General features: G+C 51.0%; 1 protein-coding gene across 1 annotated transcript; it reads left to right on the top strand.

The window, feature by feature from the left end:
- Positions 1-3054: 3054 nt before the first annotated feature.
- LOC144141377 (uncharacterized) lies at positions 3055-7481 on the top strand. Its single transcript, XM_077672985.1, has 3 exons — positions 3055-4096; positions 4895-5011; positions 7321-7481. Exons 1-3 carry the CDS (start codon positions 3115-3117, stop codon positions 7479-7481), a joined length of 1260 nt encoding a protein of 419 aa, XP_077529111.1. The 5' UTR covers positions 3055-3114.
- The last annotated feature ends 6795 nt before the right edge of the window (positions 7482-14276 follow it).

Here is a 14276-nt window from a genome sequence, read left to right as displayed (position 1 = left end):
CAACTCAGTGTAATGTAATTTAAGCTATATGTTCTTTCACCTCGGCCAAGAGAACATACAACGACGAAGTTCAGCTGTTCTTCCCTTTGAAATTGAGCGTGAAAGACGGCGGCATCGATGATTGACCCGTGGCGTTGTTCAGCGTGACGGAAGCAAGTGTGATCAGTAGTAACCAGATTTTTAAGCCACCGCTACTGTAATAAATGCGTAGCAAAAAAAAAAAAACTCGCTGGTGTAGCTTCGCAACTGCAACTGATCAGTCTGTCTTGATTTTACCAGGTCGGGTAGGGGGGTGATTTGGCAACGCCTCCGAGGACCTTGCCAGAATAAATAAAGACACTGCCGAAGAGCATCTATGGTACAGTGAACACGGGTGAACACCCGTGCTAAGGGTGAACACGGGAGCGCGTGGCCGCCGGTACTATCAGAGCAGCCTACCGCGCCCAGAGCGAACCATCACGCATGCGCTGTGCGTGCCGAGCGAGACTATGCTTTCAGCGCGCGCACAGCGTCATCGGAGCGTCTGCGCGTCGTGTGCTATGTTTATCGCGCGTGTAGCGGTGGAGTTGTCAGCCACTGTATGAATGAGTGGAATCTAAAATCCACATAAAAAATGTTTCCATGTGAGCGGTAATTCGTTCTTTAGCTCCAATACAATGGTTTTGGCACAGCAGCATAACTCGCCCACTTGTTTCAAACAGGCTCAATCAAAACATCACGCAGATTTTAACAGCACTTTATTTTTGCAAGTGCTTACAAAAGTCTTTTAAATGCACGTAGAAGCACGCAATTCAAAGCTTTGAAGGTGGTCGCTCAAAGGTGGCGCAGGCGCTACGACCTTCATTCAATATACGGGAGAAAAATATCATCCTTTACATTTTTATATTTGGGCGTTTTCATGCAAGAATCCAGGAATCGCGGATCAAACCAAGGTACCATTAGCAGACGAGACGGAACATAGCAGACGCTCTGATGACGCGATGCGCGCGCTGAAAGCAAAATATCGCACGGCCCGCACAGCGCATGCGGGATGGTTCGCGCTGGGCACGGTAGGCTGCGCTGATAGTACCGGCGGCCTAGAGTTCCTGTATATAGCTCCCGCAGGGAGCTATATACAGGAACTCTACGGCGGCCACGCTAAGGTGGCTAGAATGAGAAGGTGTGAAATGCGCGGAGGAGCGCCCTTGCCCGGCGGGGGCCCCATTTCCCGGGCCTGCCGCTAGGGGAGCATTGGGCGCCTCGGTGACAGGCGCGGTAAGACGAGGCGGCCGGCGGCCCAGTCGACGGGCTCGCGATTCATTTCGCACGTGCTCATTGATAAACCGTGATCTTGGTTCTGGTGGACATTATTTGTGATACTTGTGAGCTACACGTGTGGAATGATGGCAGCCATGCCATCAACTGCGAAGAAAAAGATCCTGGTATTACGTCTCTCCCGTTAGACCACCAAGTACATACCTACACTGGACAGCTATAGCGTGCAGTACGCATGTATAAGGCGTACAGCGGGCGCAGGACAACTCGCACCGCGCTGCCCTGCGCTCGCCATGCCATGGGCACCTTGCGCTGTATGAGTTTTCTGCTTTTTAATGTGCTAAGTGCGTTCTTAAGCAGCAGATTCAGAGAACGCCATCGTTTCCTGAAATCGGGTTGCCTAAATTAACGTACGATCACGCAGCGCGATACGACGTGCAGGGTGAGAGCTGTGACGATTTTGCAAATATGTCTTTTCTGCGAGCTGCTGTACTAGAGCGGCATGACACGCCCTTGAGAATGTCGGTGACGGAGCATCACCATGTCGGGGAAACATTTGTAGGCAGCGTTGTAAAATTTTTCTACTTCGTGAAGGGTTAAGTCACGAGGCTCTGTGCAGTTTCATGGGAACCTTTTCCTGTTCCGGATTTCAGCGAGGGGCACGATCAAATGCACAGCATTTCCGAGGGGGTGCGCCGGCAAGTCGTATGGATTACGTATTGGTTGTTGGTTTTCTTGTTACACGCTGCACGTCATCAAATTTGCGGTGGGCTACAGCGGGGCGTCCCGGCAGCACGAGACGCGACCAGCGCTGCTGGTCTCTCGATCATAGTCTCGATCGCGGGACCTGTGTCGCCATCTTGCGGAGGCGCGTGACAACTTATGGCGGGTCTCTCGATCATAGTCTCGATCGCGGAACCTGTGTCGCCATCTTGCGGAGGCGCGTGACAACTTATGGCGCTTTCGAAACAAACCATAAATGAGTGAAGGATATAAGGCGCTATCGGTGCATCGAAATCCGTGTTGGTTGCGTGGCTCAATCGGTAGTGCGCCCGGCACTTGCCGTTCCGCCCGCGCCGTCATGGGTTCGAATCCGGGCGCCGGAAACTGTTGTTTCTTTTATAGTGTAGTGGCCTGGCTGCGGACTAGGCCGAACGCCGCGTGACATTGTGAGTTACTAAAATGCTATGCATTTAAAAGACACAAAGGTGGTGTTTCATACCGGGATGCGACGTGGTCTACACCAACGTTACTAGAATAAACTCAGTTTGAAAGCTCCGCCGGAGAAGCGGGCCGCGTGGCGGGCGCGAGAACTAGTGGCGCTGTAGTCGAGTCTTGCGCTACTCTCGGCGCGTCGTCTGCTACTGCGGCGAGCCGCCGCAGCAGCCGTCCGCGGCGGGCCGCCGCCCCGACGTACCGCGGTGGCTTTCTAGTACTGCTATTGCTAAATTTAAACATATATCATCTTCCCGGTCGACAAGCTTAAACATCTTCATCCTTCCAGTCGACGTTACCGCATCCCATTTGTGCACTGTTTGAGTAGATATGCATACGATCGTCTGTATGCGCATTGACTTGCATGCGTTGCTCATTGGCTGGCTAAGAATCGACGGTGGACCTATATTTGAGCCGTGTAGATTGCGTGTAACTTCCTGTAGTGTCGTGCAATAGCACCAGGTGCCGCCACTCATCTGCGATTATCTGTAGACGCCAAGATGTGGCGCCACACTCGTTATAGTATGTATATATATAGGACAGACATCCTTCAATAAAGATTTCCGTTCGTCTGGGCTACGATGTGTGGTGTGGTGCATCCGCTCGGCCGCACCGTCCGGCCGACATAACAAACTGGCGACGAGGATGGGATCCGGAATTTCGCCGCCGCCGCCGTTCCTCGTTTCACCAGGCACGCCCGCCATCCCCTGGCCGCGATGGCTGCGCCTGTTCGAAAACTTCACGCTCGCCTCTGGAGCGTCTGAGCTATCGGCGGCCCGCCGCCGAGCCCTCCTTCTGCACTGCCTCGGACCTGAAGGACAACGAATTTTCGACGCCCTGCCACCGCCACCGAACGCCCCAGACCACCCGCCCGCGCATCCGAGTACGGGAACCGCCCCCCTTCAGACGGTTACGCCTTCTGCAACCACCGCTGCAGTTGGAACAACAGAGATCAAACAAGCCGATGCCGAGCTCGCACAGCCACCGGACGAGTACGACGCAGCTGTTCAAGCCCTGGCTCGACACTTTTCCGCTACTTGCAACGTACGCGTCGAGCGACATCGCTTCCGTGACCGTCGTCAACTGCACGGTGAGCCGATATCGGAGTTTGCTCTTGCGCTTCGCGAACTGGCTTCGTCATGCAACTTTGCCGCGCAAGCGGATACAAATCTGTGCGACCAGTTCGTCGCCGGGGTCACATGCCCGCGCCTACGGGAGCGGCTATTGCTCGAGGGTGATGCGCTCACGTTTGACCGCGCCGTGGAGATAGCGCTTCTTCGCGAGCAAGTGCAGCGCGAATCCGAAGCTCTCGGAACAGCCCCTGTGGATCGAGTAGTACCACAACATAACCGCGGACGCAACCCGGCAGGCCGTCGCAGACATGTACGCCAGTCCAGCAGTACCGACCGACGTAGTACGCCTAGCTCTTCGCGCTCCGGCTTCGTTCGTCCGCCTGCACCCAAGATTGCTAGCGCCGTCGTCCCGTACTCCGTAAACACAAACGTGTGCGGCAACTGCGGCGCACAAAACTGTCAGCCGTCAGCCTGTGCAGCCCGCGGTCGAGCCTGCTTCGCGTGCGGCCGCCGAGGCCACTTTCAACAGTACTGCCGAAATTCGCGTCGCGGACGTGGACGACGCCCGGCTCGAGTTGCCGAAATCGTTTCAGAAGACGCTGAGAGTGTCGTGAACATTCTTACTGTTCATGCTGAGAAGCGTACGGGCGTCTACGTTGATGTCGGGGTTCAACCTGTTGCTCTGGCATCACGCCCGTGCATCATAACATTCTTAGTGGACACTGGCTCAGCTGTGTCGATAATGGGAGAACATAACTTTAGGAGCCGGTTCAGAGACCAAGTTGAGCTGAAAAAGTCGCAAATAACGTTGCTGGATTTTTCACGTCGGAAGATTCCTGTGCATGGCCAGTTCACCGCCCTTGTAACGTACAAATCAGAAACGGCTGTTGTAACGTTTCACGTTACACCAGGTGGAACATCACTCCTGGGTATTGATGCTGTAAAAGCTCTTGGTCTCCAGATTGTAGGCACAGAATTGCGCTGCCTTAATATGGCCGCTGAACCGAACGTCGACACAAAAGGCCCCAAAATGCTACGCCCCGAAATGCATTTGCAGGACACAAACAAGTTGTCTCCGCCCACCACGAAGCCACCACTGGGTCCACCCAAGTTTGGTATGCCTACTTCATTATGGGCCAAGTTCGGACACTTGTTTTCACCGGAGCTAGGACTTGCCAAAGGTGTCCAGCATCGGGTCAAGCTCAAACAGTCGGTAGCTCCTGTCACGCAGAAGCTCAGACGCCTACCACTTTCAGTGCGAGAAGCAGTCAGCGACGAACTGAGGAACCTACTTTCTGCTGATGTCATTGAATGCGTAAATGCGTCAGAGTGGGTTTCCCCTATTGTTGCAGCTCGCAAGAAAGATGGCAGCATTCGCATCTGCGTGGACCTCCGTGAAGCTAACAAAGCTGTGGTGGTCGACAGCTTTCCCCTGCCACACACAGAAGAGTTGCTGCATGCCCTGAACGGTGCCCGTTACTTTTCTAAGTTGGATTTGGCCTCCGCATACTACCAGGTTCTGCTTCATCCAGACAGTAGAGATATTACAGCGTTCATAACGCACGATGGCCTTTTTCGATTTAAGAGAGTATGTTTCGGCCTAGCCTCAGCACCAGCAGCATTCCAGCAACTCATGACGTCAATTCTACAGGGATGCAAAGGCGTTCTCTGCTACCTGGACGACGTCATCATCTTCGGCAAGTCGGAGAAAGAGCACATGCGGAACTTAGAGGAAGTCCTGCAACGAATTTCACACGCTGGGCTCAAGCTAAATGACAAATGTGTTTTCAACACATCCGAACTCTCGTTTCTTGGTCACCGCGTTAGCGCCGAAGGAGTAGCACCCCTTCAGACCAAAGTTGACGCCATTGTTCACGCTGCCACCCCTACAGATGCTGGCAAGCTCCGGTCGTTCCTGGGACTAGTGGAATACTATGCTAGATTTGTTCCACAACTAGCAGAGGAAGTGGAGCCCATGCGCAGACTTCTTCGTAAGGACACTCCTTTTAACTGGGACACTGCTGCTGAGAACAGTCTTACAAGAGTAAAGAACCTCCTAGCCTCCCACAGGGTACTACAAATGTTCGATCCAGCACTTCCCGTCATTGTAGCCACCGATGCATCCGCATATGGTTTAGGTGCGGTACTGCAACAAGTTGATGGTCGGCACATTCGAACTGTGGCATTCGCGTCACGAACATTGACGGAAGTACTCGACTGGTGAACGCGAGGCTCTAGCTTGCTTGTGGGCTCTAGAGAAATGGCATGTGTACCTATGGGGTCGTCCAATTACTCTGCAAACGGATCACCAAGCTCTAGTAGCCCTGCTTTCTGCTCAAGGCACAGGACAGCGACCACTCCGCATAGCAAGATGGACTGCACGGTTACTGCGGTACAACTTCACGGTGCAGTACAGGCGTGGTGAGCACAACAAGGTAGCTGATGCCTTGTCCCGGCTACCTCTTCCAGACACTGAAGGCGGCCCCGAGTTAGAAGAAGAAATAGTGTCTCTCGTAATGTGTGTACATCACGATGAACTGAAGCATGCAACCGCGGAGGATAGCACTCTCCAAGACGTTGCCCGTTACGTACAGACATCGTGGCCGCCACGCAAAAACCTGGCACTTAACCTGACTCCCTACTATGAAGTCCGAAAGGAGTTGACAGTGGTTGACGGCATACTCTTGCGTACTGAGCGCATCGTAGTCCCCGCCAAGCTCACAGCCACTTTTGTCCAGCTGGCTCACGAATCACACCCTGGTATCGTGAAAACCAAACAACGCCTACGAGAGAAGTATTGGTGGCCAGGGTTAGACAAACACGTTGAAACAACTATCCGCAGTTGTGCCATTTGTCAGAGCGCGGACAAAAGTGCCAAGAACTCGCCCACACCACTGCAGCCAATCCCTCTTCCTGACAAACCTTGGGACAAGATAGCTATTGACATTGTTGGTCCTTTCGAGCGTGCACCTACAGACTGCAGGTTCGCCATTTCAGTAGTTGACTATTTTTCGAAATGGCCAGAAGTGGCTTTTTGCGCTGATGTTACCTCCCGCACGGTGACGAAGTTTCTACTCTCACTCTTCGCACGTGAGGGTTACCCGACAGAGATAGTGTCTGATCACGGCAGACAGTTCACATCGAGGGAATTTGAATCCTTCCTTGAAGACCGTGGAATCAGGCACATCTTTTCTGCCGTATATCACCCACAGGCAAATGGTCTAGTGGAAAGATTTAATCGTGTACTGAAGTCGTACATTCAACTGGCCCTGCTGGAGCAGCGTCCAGTGAAGGCAACTGTGACTGAATACTTAGGAGTATACAGAGCCACCCCTCACAGCACCACCGGTCTCTCACCGGCCGTTCTTCTACATGGCCGACACATGAGAACATCGCTGGATGTAATTGGTCAGCCTACGGCCGACTTCAGCACAAATCCATCGCGGGAGATGAGCGTGCTCAGGAAAAGAGTCGCAGAGCATCAACGGAAGAGCAAGGCCTACGCTGATCAACGGCGAGCTGCTAGGGTCCCCAAGTTCCAAGTGGGCACCTACGTACGAGTGAAAAAACCAATTCCCGGACCAAAGGGCACTCCAAGTTATGGACCACCATTGAAAATCCTCAAAAGAATCGGCCGCTGGTCTTTCTATCTGGAAGACGGTCGAACCTGGAACGCTTCGCAGCTGTCAGCGGTACCAAAAGAGGCATCGCCAGAGCAAGAAACTAACATAGACATCTCTGGCGCGCACGACATGCCCCCGTTGACAGACTTTCACAGGAGAGATGTACCATCGAAGACATGGATCACTACGCCTGCTGGTCCGCATCAAACGCAGGAAGCGAGTTCCGCTGATCAACTTGCATCTCCTTCACGCCCTGTACCACTACCCGTGCCGCCGAGCCCACCACAGCCGCAAGGTTCGCAACCGCATAGGCTGACTTCAGGCTCTCGCACAGAGGAGTGCAGTGTACCGGTAGAGGGCAATGGACTCGATGCCGAGCCACCGCCTGACCGGCCAAGGAGAAATCGCAGACCTCCAGTGCGCTTCCAAGATTACGTGCAGTGATTTGACAGCAGTGAGTGTTCACACAGATAGTGACTGTTTTGTGATTTCTGTGTACAGGTAGTGACTGTTTTGTGATTTCTGTGTACAGATAGTGACTGTTTTGTGATTTCTGTGTACAGATAGTGACTGTTTTGTGATTTCTGTGTACAGATAGTGACTGTTTTGTGATTTCTGTGTACAGACAGTGACTGCAATTGTGATTGCTTTGTGCGGACTGGACTTTCTAATGATCCATACGTTTCTTCCCAGGGAGGGAAAGATGTAGTGTCGTGCAATAGCACCAGGTGCCGCCACTCATCTGCGATTATCTGTAGACGCCAAGATGTGGCGCCACACTCGTTATAGTATGTATATATATAGGACAGACATCCTTCAATAAAGATTTCCGTTCGTCTGGGCTACGATGTGTGGTGTGGTGCATCCGCTCGGCCGCACCGTCCGGCCGACATAACACTTCCATATACGGGAGTTTCTTAGCGAGTGAGCATTTTCAGCGTAGTTCCGATAACTACTGAGCTGTCTTATCTCGACCAAAAACGACCCAACACGTTTGTAAGATAGTGACTTTATATTTATTTTACTTTGTATTATATTTTATATTTTATTTTATTCACGAGCCGGCGAGTGTAAAATATTCCACACCTTTTGTTCGTTGCCTCGTCGTAAAAACTCTCGAAAATCCACTGCTTTGTAGGCAGCGTGACAGTTGACCATTTATGAATGGACCTCTCCCGGGGTACGTCACGCGGCGGCCGTGACGTCACGGCGAGCGCACGTGCTGGGTGTGGCCGGGAGGGTGGTTGGCAAAACATTCGGACCCGCGCGCGGCGCGTATGCAGTGAGGCTGCATTAGACGCGCGCAAAAGTGGAGTTTGTGTTTATGTGTTAGGTTTGCTGATGCCGGTGGGTTGCTGTGCTCTCGGCTAAGCAAATCGTGCGAGCAAAATCAGCGACATCAGGCTTTGCCGCGTCCCCAAACAGGTAAATTCGGCAGGTATTGTGGATGCGCGCAATGCGCCAAAGAGGCGAGCAGCCCAAGCAGCGACATCGTCTCGAACTTCTGCTGTTCTTCAAAGCGGAGTCATATCGTCTACATTGGCAGTCCGCGCTGATTACTGCCATGAAATGATGCTGTTTATTAACCATCTGCTATCATGCAGCACCAGCAGAAATAGTACCGGGGGTTGGGGTCAGATGGAAACTTTCTTGCTGGGAAATATTGTCATGTTTTGATGAGATAGAGTACTGTATTAAAAATACAATGAATGCCTGACCCCCTGACCTGCTTAGCTACGCGAAATAAATGTTTCGAAGAAGTATCCGCGATAGCCGCCTGCCGCCAAATCGACCACGACAAGTTTGGTCGTATGGGAAGATCTGTTCAAGACGAACGAAATTCATTGCTTGTAAATGCAATAAAGTTTTACCTTGATCAAAGATATTATGCCTTGAGGACGCGGCAAAACTGATATGCTTGCCGTGCTCACATGCATGTAGCATCATGCCTTCAGCGTGAGATGGGCCGCTCACGCGTCTCGAAAAAACTCGTGATCTGTTGGCCCTAAGCGTACGAACTCAGTGAATGTATTCTTTTGTTGCGGCCTCCCGACGCCGGCGAATTCAGCGGGTGTACAAGGACACTAACTTTAGCTATCATGAAATAATGAGTACCGATAATTATTTCAGTGCCACTGTCGCAAGCTATACGCACTAACAATATGTGGCTGCTATGTTACTCTCACAATGGCGATGAGCCGTTTCGCGATTTTACTGGGGAAAAATGTAACAAAACAATCGGTCACCTACGTAGAGCACGACATCATCGCGATAATTTTATTTGAATAATTTTTTGGTTTTTGCTCTTTGTATTTTTGTTTCGTTGCCGCTAATTTTACTTGTTAATCTTTTCATGCTTTACCTTTCCTTTTCCCCCTCGACATTAAATAGTTCGTAAGCCACTGTATCCGGGCGACGCAGAGATACCAAGAAGGGAGCGTATACGCTGCCTGAGGCACCGCGCTCAGCTTAAGCGGACCTCGAAAACAACAATGAATGAGCTTTCCTTGGTATGTGTCCTAACATAAAGCATCATAACAAAACATTCTTGCAACGCGTCGCAAACGCACCAATCTCCAGAATGACTCGTTAATGTTGTTCTGTCACGCACTGATTATCCGAAAGAGTCACTCGTCATATACGAAAGTGTTGCGGAGGTTGTTGGTGCAGAAAGCTACATGGAGGTGCGACGTCCGCAGCTAGGATAGCTAGACCCCCACCTGTAATGTAGGCGGCCAGCGACGGGGCGACGGCCCGAACCATCGGCACATCATTCCTTTCGGGCACCGCGCGGCCAGGCCGGGCCGCCGGCGCAGGCGCGTTCTGCCAACCGAAGCCGCATTTCGCGGCCGCCAGCAGGCGCCACCCGTCGCGCACGTGCGCTTCGTGACGTCACGGTGTTTACATACAGGGAGAGGTCCATTGGCAGCGTGAGGCCAGGGCAACTCTGAGTCACGCCAGCGTTGCTAATAATCGCTTGCCTTTCATCTTGCTGTTCTACTTCCGGCGGCTCCTCCGCCGAAGAACTAGGCACAGGACTTTTGCGGGACATCGTGCGTTTTTGGCGTGATTTGCGCCTTGATCCCGAAAGTTTCGGCTTCGATATATGGGGTGGAAGTGCTGGGAACAAACGTGGAATGGCACCGGGCGCGAGCTCCCACTTTCCGCGTGCTATCAAAATTTCTTGTCCGGCAACAACATGACGGTAGTGCTTTACAATGTCGTCATCTTCAAAATGAATATCACAGGCTTTGCACTTCGCAGTTAGCTTTTTATCTTTGCGATGTAAAGCTTGCTCCCACCTTTTGAATTCCGTAGGGTCCTTTGGTGGCCCGAAGAAGTGGCGTGAAGTGGAGTAGCCGTTGCGGTAGCCGCTCTTGAACCCCGGCGCAAAGCAAGTCGGCATGCCGAACCGTGGATGAATCTCTTGCTCCTCACTACGCTTTGTACATGACGTACGTGTCTTCGTGCAAGCTCCTTCGCATGGCCGAACACAGTTCCAAAAATGACCGACGAGCAAAGCGTACACACTCGCTGCCAACGTTACTAGTAATGATTATGTTGGTCGCTGCAAAGCACGCGCACTTGCACCGACGATCTTAATGAAAACCATCTGGAGTGAAGGAGGCGCCCGCTATTGACGCCGACGCTCGCCAGGCAAAACAACACCTGTTTTGCCTGGCTGCAGGCAAAACACGTGAGGGTGGTCGTTCCGGCCCGCAAAGCAGTACGACAGTTTTTGTGAACGTCATCATTGGGAGGTCCCGTTAACCAGCTTCCGGTGTAGAGTTCCTGTGCTGAATTTTTATGTGCGCCGGGCTGGCCTCACCTTCTACAGCCTTTTGAATTAATTCCGGGTGAATAAAAATCATACACCCCTTTGTTGCTTCCACCGAGTACCTGACTTTTGGAATGTTTCAAGCGAATACGCATTACGCCCTCGAATGCGTATTCGATCATATTTAATCGCGTACGGCTAATATGGAATTGCTTAAACAACTGCCTTATGCAGCTCCTTTGGAAGGTAGTAGGGTTGTTGTTTTTTGACACCCCTTTCCTTTTACGCAACCAAAAAATGCTTTCAGGTGGTTATGAGACATCTTGTGCGTGAGCAAATTCTACAGCTTCCCTGTTTCCACAACCCCGTCAAAAGTTGCCATGACACTGTTCATACGTATGGGGAGTCCTAAAAATACTCTTTGAAGGGGTCGTCGCCGACAAGACCGGTTCTCGGGAGGCGCCGCCGCCATTTTCTTGCATTCCCCTCCCGGAGACTCCCGCGCTAGGAGCGCGGAAAGCGGGACTCTTCACACAGTCGCTTTGCAGAATGCCTGGGTGCTGCGTTCCCCAGTGTTCAAACAGTGCTAAAAATGGTTGGAGGATGTTTTCGTTTCCGCGAGACCCAAAAAGACGGCTTCTGTGGACAGTGAAGATAAAGCGGGACAAGTGGCAGCCGACGAACTACTCCTGCATATGCAGTGTAAGTACCCGGCTTGTCACCAGTGCCAAGTGCATTTGGGGCTATTGTCAGTTTGTCGGTGTGACTGTTTCTAGATACCAGACGTACAGTTTTATGTGTTTATGTTGGAGGTTTCATCATGCTTTTGCGGCCTTTTGATATTTGATTGTAGCAAATGGACGTAGCCTCTTAAAGCGGGGGGCCGATATGAAACGTGCGGCGCTTTGCAGATTGTATCACGAAATAACGCGCGCGTTGTAAAAATGTGTGCGATCTTTCTCAGTCCCGAAGCGCCATCCCGGCGCATCACGCTTAATTCCCCCAAAGCCCATTTTTGACAGTAGAATGATATATCCTGAAGCGTAAAACTGCCTGCGACGCGTTATGCTCGCGTTTCTCCGCATTGTCTCAAGTGAAGGTCTGTTATACATGTTGTTGTGCACGAAAATTGTTATGATATTTAAGACATTTAATCTCGCTTATCACGTCATAAAAGTAGCGCATGGAGGTGAAAAGAAATGTTTGAATTACACCTCTATTGTGAATGTGTGCGTATGTGAGCCGATACGCGTGTGGATGCCAGTTTGTTCCATTTTCTTGGCTTAACGTAATTTATTTTTATTTCACGGAAGAATAAGGCACCTATATTGACAATTTTTCGTGCAGGCTCACTTTGAAGAACCCTGTTTCGAACGAAACCGGGCAGATGGATGGAAGAAGTTGAAGCCGAATGCTGTGCCAACGCTTTTCCCATTCAGAGGTAGGCATTTGCCGTTTGATTCACTGCGTGTTTTTGTTTAAGTGCGTACATTACTTAACAAATCAGAGGTGGCCGCTCGGAAACGTTCCAGTGGCATTTGAGCCATCGGTCTGGCATGCTTCACTTATTTTGACTTTAACACGTTATGCGTGCCTGCATGTATGTATATATATGTATCGATGCTGCTTCTCCGGCCTGCTTTTATCGGGAGTCAGTTCCACCTATTAAATTGTAGTGTCGATCAGCCCACGCAACAAACTTAACCTCACGCATCCACTTAATCCAGTTCCACTTGAAAAGGCACAATCGCTCACTCTAGTGAATTATTATAAGTGTAATTGCTCAGACTCTTGTCGTGCATTGTTTCCGCTTCGTTCTTTGTCTTGATTACCGCGGTTTCCCTGAACTTAGTGCGTAATTTTATCATTGGTCTGCATATCTTTCTGCTTCCAGTTGCTCCAAAGCAGTGAAAGCCACCCAAAGAGAGAACCCAGCCTGAACCCACATCGACCAATGAAGAGGTGGATAACCCCACTGAAGGAGCTCACGCAACACGAGAGACAGCGGAAATGCTCCTCGAGCCAACTCGCACAGCATCACAAGAGACGTCATCGGACAACCTCCAACTCGACAGTCCAGGTGCTTTGAATGGCGGAATTCCGAACTCGACAAATGAAACTCTCACAGCTAGTGAGACACACAGGGATTGTGCTGAGCTTAAAAAGCAGTTGGCAGACATAGAAAGAAGATACGCCATGCTTCAAGAACACCACACAAATGCTAAGAACGAAATTCAAAGCCTCAAAAAGCAAGTTCAAAAGCTTGAAAACAAGGCTGATAATTTCGCAAAAAATTCACGTTTTTTGAATGCAGATCAAATTTCTGCTCTTTCAAAGAACAGCACCCAGGGTCATACGTGGTCTGCGGAGACAGTTAAACAAGGTTTGCAAATTAAGTTCGCTTGCGGAACGACCGGCTACGAAACATTGAGGAAGCTGGGTTACCCTCTTCCATCCAGCCGGACTTTGGCGCGGAGGATCCAGGGACTGAGATTTCTTCCAGGAATCCTTCAAGAAGTTTTTGATGTCATCAAGTGCAAGGCTGAATGTATGGAAGACGTGGAAAAAGACTGTGTGCTATTTTTAGACGAGATGGAAATAGCTGCAGCGTTTGAACTGGATCGGTCTGAAGACGTTCTCCTTGGGGGTACAACACTTCCTTCAAAGCCAGACGAGCCCGCCAATAAGGCTCTGGTGTTCATGTTGGGCGGGATAAATCAGCGGTGGAAGCAGGTCATCGGGTATGAATTCACTGGCAAACACGTGGACGGTGCCTTGCTCAAAGACTATGTGCTCGACATCGTCCGGCGCTGTAACCAGATTTCCCTCAGGGTACGTGCAGTCACGTGTGACATGGGATCAGCAAATCGAGGAATGTGGCGAGAATTCGGGTTTTCAAGCCACAGAAATTCTACAACAGTGTGCTCCATACCACATCCATGTTTGGACGGTAAAGAGCTTTTTTTCACCGCTGATGCAGCACATGTTTTGAAGAACTTACGGGGGCAACTTTTAAGCTCCGAAGAGTTTACACTGAGCGAGGCCACTGTGCTCGACAACAAACTCCCGTCACCGAAAGTCAAACTGGAGCACATCAAGGCAGTGGTGGACTTCGACGCAGAGAGGGAACTTAAAGTAGCCCCTAACTTATCGAAGGTTCATGTGAGCAATGGCCACTTCACAAAAATGAAGGTTGGAATAGCTCTCCAATTCTTTCGAGAAGCTGCACCTGCTATCCGATTTTGGGTAAAAGAAGGGAAACTCGAAGCAGCTGCCGAAACGACCGCATGGTTCATGGATCTGGTGTCAAAGTGGTATGCCTTGATGTCATCA

The sequence above is a fragment of the Haemaphysalis longicornis genome, unplaced genomic scaffold, assembly GCF_048455015.1.
Source record: "Haemaphysalis longicornis isolate Haplotype H1 unplaced genomic scaffold, Haemaphysalis longicornis Haplotype H1 scaffold_1, whole genome shotgun sequence".
NCBI classification, from domain to species: domain Eukaryota; kingdom Metazoa; phylum Arthropoda; class Arachnida; order Ixodida; family Ixodidae; genus Haemaphysalis; species Haemaphysalis longicornis.
The sequence above is the reverse complement of the archived record's forward strand: the minus strand, read 5'-3'. Positions and strand labels throughout refer to the sequence as shown.

Coding starts and splice junctions, on each gene's coding strand:
- LOC144141377 (XM_077672985.1), top strand. CDS start 3,115: ATGGGATCCGGAATTTCGCCGCCGCCGCCGTTCCTCGTTTCACCAGGC. Junction 4,097..4,894: donor CCGAAATTCGCGTCGCGGAC/GTGGACGACGCC, acceptor CTATTGTTGCAG/CTCGCAAGAAAGATGGCAGC. Junction 5,012..7,320: donor GTTGCTGCATGCCCTGAACG/GTGCCCGTTACT, acceptor AGACTTTCACAG/GAGAGATGTACCATCGAAGA.